Below are 11,039 nucleotides of genomic sequence, written 5' to 3' on the forward strand. Positions count from 1 at the left end.
GCTCACGCCTGGCCTAACGCGCGCCGCTAAGAAACAATGGAGCGAAAGGCCCCGCGGGAGCTCCTGATGCAGATCACGTGCTCGCGACGAATACATTTGCGCGTGGCGTGCGCGCGCGTCGCTTAGCGCTTAGAAAGCGCAGGTCAGCTTATAGCATAGCACTGCTCTCGTATAGATACATATCTCCAGGAGAGGATAAATGTACGTATACTGCTCCGGATACTGGTGGCAACTGAACACTAACTCTCAAAACAAAACGTAACAAATTAGGCGGTTTTAGTGCACAGTTTAACGGCACTCACCTTAGATTTGGAGTGCCGCCCGATGGCACGCCAAGCGCGCTTCCCAGTGCGTCCCACATTGATGTGCAGCACTTTTATTGTAGAGTTCTATAGGGCAAGTTTGCCGAGCCGTCAGCATAATCGTTTGCTGTCGCACCACGTAACAGCAACGAAGACGAAGGTCATGATTAGGCCTTCTGTCCTGCGTTCGTGGCAGCTGTGTATTATAAGAGTGCCATAAGCGCATATAACCTGACGATTCTGGTACGTTTCTTGAGAAAAGAAACTTTTACTGCGAGCACAGCAATCGGCATTTTGTCTTCACGATCCTTTAAGTGCAGTTTTACATCGACCTAGCCATCCTCCCATCTGAGTTGCGAACGCAAGGCGATAAAAGAAAAAAGCTCTGCGACGGGGACGATGCCGGCTGGCACCGAGGGCATCCGCAGTCGAGATGTAATCGCACGCAATTTATAAAGGCGTCTCTTGGCACATACGACAAAAGGTCGGGAGCAGCAGACTAAGTAGCTCGGCGCTGCCGTTGTTATACAGCCCCTGCAGATTTTCTTTTACTACTAGGGGGCGGCAAAAAGTAAAACTATGCTTCCAGTTACCGCTGCCGAAGGGTCACAGCTTTCCCTAGACAGTCCTGGCATAAGAAATGAGAGATGTTCGCGTGATAGACAATGCACTGCTTTTTCTACGTAGAAGGCGCCAGGCTTCAGCGACAACAGGAACTGCAAAAAGCAAACCGGTCTTCAAAGGCAATTTCAGGTGCTGCAATATGTAAAAAAACTGCACGCACGAATTCGAATGTGAGAAACGATACTTCATTCATTTATGTTATTTTATCTGAGCCGAGTTAAAAGCGACGTTTTGTAGGCTTCCTCAGGGTGGGGACTAAAGGGACAAAGTAAAAGAAGCTGCTTGAGTTAGGAACTAAGTACATAAACTGACGTCCATTCAAGGGGAAAAGATTTTACAATTATGACCATCAAAACCACCGTGTAGGAGCTAAGTACATAAACTGACGTCCATTCAAGGGGAAAAGATTTTACAAGTATGACCATCAAAACCACCGTGTAATATAAATTTCACATTTCAAGCTGTGCGGTTTGGAGTCCTAAGCAATGCATGGGCTAAGAAGAACGCCTTAGTGAAGGGCTCCGGATTAGCTTAGATCATCTGTAATTATTTCGCTTGTGCTGACATCACGCAGCAAAAGCATATTTCTTTTTCTTTTCATTTCACCTCTATTGACATGAGGCTGCCTCGATCGACGGGCATTTGATCCCACACACTCAGGAATAAGCTGATTGCCGAAACCACTCAGTCACCGCAGGCGGTGACTGAGTGAATGAGTGACTTGTCCATTAAGAAATTGGGGGCCGTCTTGAAGAACAGATGGCCGAGTTGCTTGTGCCAAGACACCACCTGCGTGCAGTAGGCTTCTTGCTTGCTTTAAAATATAGCTCGCCAAATAAAAACGCTTCCACGTAACAAAGGTGCCGAGCTTCAGCTTCCAACACGCGTCTCAGAGAACAAAATCAGCCTGTTTAGAGAGCGAGGTCCTCAACGGAACATTGTTTGTGTGCAGCCGGCGAGAAAGATAGGCTAGCAGCTGTCACGCGGATGCCGGGAAAACAAGCTGCGTAAATGATACCATGGTGCAAAAAATTTCAGTCAGCTGTTCTTCAAGACGCGGTCTGCAACATCTGGACTGACGCTTTATTTCAGAAGCCAGCTTAAGTTTCCTAGTTAGTATTTACTAATTTAATAACCTTAAGCTAAGCTGTGTCACTCTCAACAGCCCGCACTTACTATTTCACTTAGCTAGGGCATTCACTCTTCTTAAAAAGCATGGTCATCCTTAGCTGGGACACCGATAATTTTACAAGAAGAAATCAGTTAAAGGTAGCGCTCGTGCTACGTGTTAGTCGTCCCTCTGTCCATTTTTACTTCGTCTGTAGCCGCTAATAAATGGAGATTTCGAAGATAAAAGATCGCCTTAGGCAGCTTCGTGCCTCGAAGCACGCGGAAACTGAAATCAGTTACCCCTCTGTGAAAAGATTGCCAACATATAGAGCTCTGACGTAACCTTGCTGGTTTATGAAGAGTACCCGGCCGGAGTCGAGCTCGTGAGCGGTACCAGATATAGCTAATGTCGTAAGGTATCCATCGCAGCTGTTTAAACGTTAACAGAAACACATGAAGAGAATTATGAACACTGACAATCGATGATGGTTGTGCCCTCTATCATTGTTTCTTCTCTAGAGGAAGGCGAGAATTCCGACATGTTTTCGATCCAATTTTCGTTTGTATCTCCATTTCTATTTGCATATCATTGCTGAAGGGTGGCACTTGAATGAGGTTCTGCCTTCTGTTTTCATTTCTAATGTGACCTCTTCCCCTGTACTAAAAGAAGTAGCCAACGCCGCCATTCCTCAACACACTCTAATTTTGTGTCCATGTAAATAATCAGAAGCCTTGATGCATTTAATAAATATGCACATATAGGTTTTGCAAATCTGGCAAATGCTTGTTAAAAACCCGCCCGGGGGCCAATCACTCATTCAGGATAAGTTGGTTATGGAGTCATTAAACTCCACAAAGCAGATCGCCTGCTCAGCCCGGGCTTGCCGATTGCCCGGCTCGGCCGAGTGTGGCAAAGTGCTTCGAGCCTTTTTTTTTTTTTTTTTTAATGAAAAGGGGGGGGGGGGTGATATGACAAATATCGTGAAGGTTGATACGTGAAAATATTTTATGTGAAAGTATGACCAAACAATCGCATGTGAAAGTGTACCTGGCTACGTCACCATCTGCTGCTGCAAAATACCGCGATATAATTATACTCTAAGCTACTGGCTACGGTAGTCAGAAATCGCCTACTACAAACAAAAGCTGAAAGTTGGAGAATATATTAATACAGTGCACTAAGAAAGCAGAAATCTCGGAGGACACGGGGTTAAGGACAAACATCACGTCCGCAAACCACGGACTGTCGAGCTCAGACGTATAAAGAGGTCAAGCGACGACCGTGTTTTCCGGCTTACAGCCACGACTGCATATGCGCAGTCACGGTCAAGGCTACGTGCTTGGAGTGTGCGCGGTTGGTATCTGTCCGAGCAAGACTCGTTGGACGCTGTTATCGAAAAGCAAACACCGTGTGACTCCCGCTGCTCCCGTCGTGGTTTTTCCGCGTGAAGAATCGACGCCCGTTGCGTTCTGGTTTTCCCATCGCCGGTTGGTTTCATCTAACGTGATCATGGCAGTATACTGAAGACTACGGCGTCGCCTTCGTAAACTACCCTGAAAAAGCTCGAATGCCTCTTTTTTTTTTTTCTCAACGAATTAAAAATAAGTAGTAGAATGTTCGACCTATATTGTGATGTTAACAAAGGAGAGAGAGCGAAAACTTTTCAATGAATGGCGGACATTTTCGACATTTATTTAAACCACACCAGCGTACTGTCCTTTATTGAGAAGGTCAATGAGAAAAACGCTCAGGAAGATCTACAGAAAGCGCTTTAAAAAAAGAGAGAAATTAAAAAGAAATTACAGTCCTCGAATTAGACCACAGGCATAACGGGGGCAGCAGCTGCTGCAGGCAAGCATAACTTTTCTAAGCCCCTCCCTGCAATTTAATTTTCCTAAGTATTTTTTTTTCCCAGATGTGCGCAAGCCATCAGTGGGAACCAAACCAATCTGCTTTTTCGAGCCATACATTGCACTTGATTGTATGAAATATGAAATAAGAAAGGTCGCCTCCTTTATCATTTAAAACATTCGCGCATTTTCAACTCCATTTAGTTATAAACTCCGGTTAACCTTTGTAAGAATAAGACAACGGAATAATTTCATAAAGACTGTATTCTCACTTTGTTATCGTCTGTTCTCATTTAACCTATAGGAACGTAATTGCTAATGCCCGATTTTTGGGCGAGTGATACAAACGACATAAAACGAAAGAGGAGACAAAAGTCCTCCACCGTGACATTTTGTTTTCCTTTCATGCTTCACTTTTAACATCGCAAGTTGCTCGTTCAATTTTGGTGCGTTGAACTTTGAGTGTAATGCAGCGTTTGCCAGGGCTTATACGGTCCAGCTGCTCCAACCGAACCTGGTGGCACGATTATTCACTCAACCGGCAATCTGACAGTGAAAAGTGCAAGCAACAATTTTCAACATGTTTGCATGAAGCAAGCTCACTTTACTCCTCGTTGAGATGAAAGGCAAACAAATGTATCGCTCTGGTAGATACGTACACATTTACCACGTAGACGCCGCAAGAACAAAGAAAAACCGAGAAGGAGAGCTGCATTGTGCTTCTTCCTTTGTCTTTTGTGTGCATGTACGTGTTCTCGCTATCTAAACGATGGGTCGCAGAAAATGTGTCGAGGAAATTACTTCCAGCAGTGCAACTGACGATCGATAAAGATGTGGGGAGGAATCGAAATTAAATGATCCGTGTTAACGAGTGTCGCTGCGACAGCTGCAACGCACTTGTCTTTTGCGGCTGCTTCTACATTATTCGCCATGTATCCGACAACCAGTCCACAAAACATCTTGAAAAACACCAGCGATTTTGTAGGTATTTGTTCGTGCACAGTTATCAAGAATGCTTACAAAATAATCCGAGGAATGTAATTTTTCTCCCATAAACTCTAATACACAGGGTGGCAGCGTGGAGAGGCTGTTCCACGAACATTACTGACTTATTTGTATTTCCTGTTAAAAATGATGGCAACAATGGATAGTCTATAACCTATTCAGAAACACGCATCATGTACTACTATATTAAAAATTTTTGCAATCTGTGTGCGTGTATTTGGAGCCCCCCCCCCCCCTTTTTTTTTTACTAAAATAATACGAATAGCTCAAATACCTCAATCATTCAAGCACGGCGAAGACTTCCACGCTCACAGAATCAAATAAGAAAAATACTCATGCGCAATTAATCACCTTGTTGTTCATTCGAGGAGGTTTCCGCAACTACAGTTTTGTCTACTACAGAACCACTATATTATCGGTAAAACATTCCACCGAGAGGGAAAGGGGGAGAGAAGAAAAGAAAACCTCGCGGCGTCTATGTTTTGTTTGTTTTTTCTCTCCTTTAAAGGTGATCTCATTTTTTCATTCGCACGAAACAGCCACACGCCATTCTGCCCAATAACAATTTTAATATAGCGGCCATCGCTCACTTAAGACTATTATAGACGTTTTGAAAATAATCGAAAAGAGCGTCCAAATGCATAGACGCGGTGCAGCAAGGAAGTAAAAAAAAATGTTTAATATCGTGGGGAGTGAGAGAAGGCAGTTATCGCACATAACACTCACTCCCGTTAGCTGCTAAACCAACCAATCGGACACTCACAAGCTTCCAGCGTTATAGTTGATGTCGCATTCGTTAACAGTAGCGAGCGGGCGTTGCAATAGTTAACAAAAATTATATAGTAAAGGGTATACATTAAAAGAACCTTACATTCGAAGTTCTAGAGAAGTGGTTTCACGTAATAATACGGTGTTACAATTAGGAAAGAGATTTACCCATGCAAATTGCTGAAAGTCCAAAATAGCGACAGAACCCAGCAGTTGGAATAAAAAAGAGGGTAGACTGGATCAGGTCGTCACTTCCAAATTTCTCAAAGCAGGATGGGCTTACCCCTGAGGAACAAAGTTTGCAGCCACAGGTGTAACCTGCTGCATCCTCATATAATATGTGAAGACTGACAAAGAGGCAAGCAATCGCATCAAGTTAAGCCCAGCGAACGGTAGAAAGAAAACATATAGGTAAAACAACACTAAAGAAAGAGCAGCTTCCGTTGAGAACCAGCGAACTGAGTTTATTCCTATATATGCAGTTAGAATTAAGAAACGGTACGGCCAGAACATGTAAAGTTCAGAAAGAAAAAACTCAACGAAGGGTGGAAGAGTTGGAATGAGTTTAGAAGCTAAGCAAATATGCTAAAATAAAGGGGCCCCGGCAGACTCACAAATAGAAAAAAAAAAAAGTCAGCCTTTTTCCCACGCAATGAACGCGACTCAGCGGATGGTGATCAAAAGATTGACCTCTTAAAGGACGCCACTATCACTCGTAGTCGAAAAAAAAATATACAGTAACAGCGGAAGAAGAAAATGGCGGGACAAAAGCAGCGGTAGCATAGGCTGCGGTGCCACACTGTGGGAAGGAAAATTCATAACCGCCGCAGTAGAAAAACCGATCCATGCGTCGACGCGAGCCTTCAACGGGCGCACACTTCGAATCGCAAAGCTCGCTGTGTGCTGCGTGAATCACGCGTTATCCAACTCCGTGCCCGAGCTAAGTGCGCGGTCGACATTCTAACAGAAGCTGTCGACGGCTTTACGCAAGGCCGGGCCAGAGAAGGGCGCCGAGTTATTAGTTTCGGTTATTTTTAGTTCTGCTCCGCGGGCTCCAAGTGGGCACTGCACGCGGATTTTCTTTTTTCGCAGCCTTCTTTTTTCTTCTTCTTCTTCTTTTTATTCAACGAAACAGCGTCAAGAAAAGTATGTTGCACAAGTGCAAGCAGTCTAAGTGACTATATCTCTGACCGCTGTAACGGTCGCTGTGGAGAGAGAAAAGAGAGGGAGCGGTGGAAAGATGCCAGCCTTAACGCTGTCCGGCGAATGAAAAAAAAAAAAGAACAAAAGAATGAAAACGAAGCAAGTTGCTCAACACAGAGAGCATTTTCTTGCGTAAGTTTTCGTTACCATTCCACTATGCGTCTGCCTTTTTTTTTTTTTCCTTTTCAAATCTTATCCATCGAAGAGCAGATTCTTTTAAAATAATTTATAAAGATGGATAGATAGTATCAAATATCCAGGCCTATGTGACACCCTTCCAACCAGTGTGCGTCTAGCGACCATCGCAACGGCAGAAAGATACACCCACAGCTGCTCGTCCCCATTATAGATACGTTACAAAAGGTCACGTTCTATGCATTTATGTGTCAACGAATGAATCAACGGGATGCCATTTCACACGGCGCTATAGAAGGACTGCCTAACCTAAAAGACCCTGCCTGTACAGAAAAATGCTCGCACTGTGCGGAGAAGTCTTCGGAGATCTTCCACGTGGTATGGGCATGCCAGTCAACCCCGAACCTCGCCCCAGACCCAACCCCACCCGGGAGGACTGGAAGGCAGCCCTACTCGGTTGCTCCGACCTGACAAGCCAGAAGGCCCTGGTCCACCGAGCCCGAGCCGCGGCGGTCGCCTATGGGCTCCTGTAATGAGGAGCCCACCTAGTGATTGCGAGAGGTTGCCCCGGCTACCTCAAGCTTCCTCCCTGAAATAAAGTTTTTCACAGACAAACACAGCCAAGTTTCAACGTGACGGGGTATGTAGGTAGATGTAGGAGCATGTGATGCGAGCACAGATCCGCCCCAGCATCGCTGTTTCCCCATGTAAAAACGTTACTCCACACAGCTTCAGCCGCAGAACGCCGCGCCGGAGGGAAGCGGTCAAGGTCCTAAGCGTGCGCGTGCAACGACGGCAACGGCATGGAACAGCTTTATTCTCCTCCATCCAGAGTGCAGACGGCGATGTGAACAGAACGCCAACATTTAACAGTTCGGGTTTTCTTTCGTGGCTAAACACTCTGGGGTGGTAATTGTTGTATTCAAAGAAAATAAACAGCCCAGGACGAAAAAAAAAAAAAAAAAAACTGAAGACGTAAATGCGCTGGGTACATCAGTACCTGCATATTTCGTCAGTATAGTCTTGAACTCTTCGTTAAAGTGTTCTTTTTAAACCAACATACCAACCTGTCCAAATATCTAACATCTCCCAGTTCATCTGTCGCAAACAGCGGTCCCTGACCTCCTCGATCTGTCTGTCAAGGTTTTCGGCTATCGGTATCTCTGTATACATTCCCTTCTGCGGCGTTTCTTTTGGCTGTTTGAAGTTTTCTTCTATATAGCAGCCTCTCCATAACCTTGCAACTTTGCAATAAATGGCGTTCGATCGTAATTAACATACTGGCGATTCTGGATTCTTCCTCTTTGCAGGAACTCCGCGCGGCGCCGCAGTGCGATGGATTAGGTTCCAGCCGAAGAAATTGATCGCTTTAGATTGATTTAGTTGAAAAATCGCTCGAAGGAAACGTTTAAAGCAAACGCCGGTGCCTGCCCAGCTCATTTGCAAGTTACGGCGATCAACCGTTTACCCTCTTTCTTATTTTTTTCTCTCATGATATGCAAGCACAAGCAAGAAGCAAATATCTACATTCCTTAAACCAATTGACGAGCTTGCTCGCTTATCCTGAAATTTCTCTTTATACGAGTCAGGTTGATTCAGCGCTCCACCTTCTATGACAGCGACCTTGTCTGGTTGGGTAGCTGAATAGAAAGAAATCTCCAAGATACCGTTTTCTTAAAGTTGTCGCTAAATGAAGCCGGCCTTCAGTTATGCAACTACAGTCTTCTTTCACGTGCGAAGCTGAAAACCTCTAGGCCTGCTTGACTACCTCTAGCAATGCATGCGGCAATGTCTGATGAAAGAATAAAAAGAATGCCGCGGGTTACCACCCGTCGTTGAACCGGCGAGCTATAATTGCCGCGCAGCCCGTGTGGCCGTAAGCTCACGTCAAGAATTCACGCGTTACTAATGAGCCGAGCGCACACGAAATCCGGTGTCTAATAATTGTTGCCACAGACGAATGCCGCCTCTGGACGAGATTTTCGAAGAGACGAACAAGCGAACATTAGTGGCAAATGAGATTCACTTTTCGTTAAGGAGAGAGAGGGCGCCCTTGTCTCGACAGTAACTCCGTATGGAGGGTGATAGGCGAACTGTCGATTGTGTGGTCGTGGTGATGTGGTCATTAAAAATGTTAATCCGGCGACTAGCAGTGACGCATAACTATATCCAACAATCAGTAAACGCCATCTAAAGCGATACGGTTCAATCTCGTATCATTCCCGATGTGGTGACGAACGGTAAGGTCGATCTCGGATTTTTTCAGAATAAGCCGCCAAAAATGACAGTACTGACGGCGCAGAAAGGCGTTCCCGTTGGTTTTAACGTAAAATAACTTCTTGAATAAGCTTATAGCATTACTGCTGTCGTTGTGGGTTCCAGTAATTCTGAGTTTGACCCGCTCCTGTGCTGCCCTGCATATTATATGTTGTAACGTGTATATTTTGGGTTACAGTATGAGCAAAGAAAAAGAAGGGTTGTAGTTTAGTTAGAAAAAAAGGTAGGCGAAGATACGCGCTCAGAAATACTGACGTCAGAAGTAACGCATGGGCTCATTTCTATTACAAGTTAGAGCTCAGTAGACAATGCACAGCACAGTGCGAAAGCAAGTTACATGTCGGCAGATAACAGGAACCATGTTAAGTACAGTATTCTCTTCATTTGTCAAATAAAACGTGCGCAGAAATAAATTTAATAAGAAAATGTATAATTGCCAAAGCGAAGTACAAATCCATGGATAACAGGAGCTAATTAGCTGTGTGTGTTATCCTCTCCATCAAATCAAAGTTTTGCGAGGAAAAGAAAAAGCTTTTCAGAAAGTGTAGTACAGTGCTAAAGCAGAGAACATGTCGACAGAAAACAAGAATATTAACTGTGGTATCCTCTTCATCTAATAAAAGCCGTACGAATATCAGTGTACCGGCTAAAAAAAAAATAATAATATCGCTTAATAGCCGAGTAAAAATTTCCATTTTATCCGCAGGAGAAATATTACTATTCTTACAGCCGCAGATTTAGGTCTGAGTGTGCACATCACAGCAGAGTCGCATAGCCTTTGACGCCCTACAGAAGGCGATCAAGAGACACTCACCGAATCCTGCCGCCGCACAGATGCAAGCGGCGAACCACACCGCGCCGATTATTTTCATGTTGCCGTTTTCTCGACTTCTTCCGCAGTGCCCAAGCGCTCTCCTTCTATCCAAAGCCGTCGCAGCAACAACACCGACACTCGGTTCATCAGAAGGGAACAAGAGTGCGTATGAATCTGTCGTCGACTCGTCACGGGACACGAGCGCGCTCACTCTCGCCACCAATCGCGGCAACGTCTGTCACGAGCGCTGCGGTGCGCTGGGGGGTCGAACCGGAGACCAAGGTCCGCTCCATGACACCGTGACACGATAATCGTTGAGCGCTACGGACGAGCGTCTTGGCACGAGCACCGGCTCCCGTCGGGTTTGCGAACGATGAACGCGAGTGATTGATACGTCTGGCTTCGTTCGCACGCGTCCAAACGGCCGGGCAGCGAAAGTACTAACTCTCGTGCACGTGCCAGCTACCTTTCACCGCTGCCGACGACGGCCGACGCGAGAAGCACAGGCCTGCAACTCGAGCGGCTTGGCACGCGGGCGGGAAGAGAGGAGAGATGACGCGCAAGGCGACGAGAGAGAAAGAAGAAAGGGAAAGAGAGAGCGCGTGTGCGCGCACCGGTGGAACCTGCACACGCGCCTCTCGCTAGCGTACCGGAAAAATCTAGGCTACTACAGCCTTGCTTTCTCTCCCCTCGTTATCCTTTCTCTTTTCGCGAATTTGTCCTCCCTTGCCCCTTTCTCTGTCGGCTGAAAGTGCCCGACGAAAGCGGGTGAAGGAAGATGTCGCCAGAAAGAGGAGCAAAGGCGTAGCGATTCTACCGATTTGACGTCTTGGAAGCTTTAGTAAAGATAACCTCAGAAGTCGGCGTCCTTCGAGCGAAGAGATTGTGTGACCGAGGCATCCTATAGCTGTAGCAAAGCTACACTATACGGTATGCCTGTGGTAAACGAG

General features: G+C 45.7%; 1 protein-coding gene across 1 annotated transcript in view; it reads right to left on the reverse strand.

The window, feature by feature from the left end:
- LOC146197226 (alkaline phosphatase-like) overlaps positions 1 to 10,596 on the reverse strand; it is a 60,717-nt gene extending 50,121 nt beyond the window's left edge. Inside the window, exon 1 of the mRNA XM_084599018.1 lies at positions 10,090 to 10,596. Coding sequence (XP_084455144.1) covers positions 10,090 to 10,147 — 58 coding nt within the window. The 5' untranslated portion in view covers positions 10,148 to 10,596. The remainder of the gene's footprint in view (positions 1 to 10,089) is intronic.
- Positions 10,597 to 11,039: the final 443 nt, after the last annotated feature.

Source organism: Amblyomma maculatum, chromosome 3 (genome assembly GCF_055883805.1).
Source record: "Amblyomma maculatum isolate TAMU_Amacu chromosome 3, ASM5588380v1, whole genome shotgun sequence".
Taxonomy (NCBI): Eukaryota; Metazoa; Arthropoda; class Arachnida; order Ixodida; family Ixodidae; genus Amblyomma; species Amblyomma maculatum.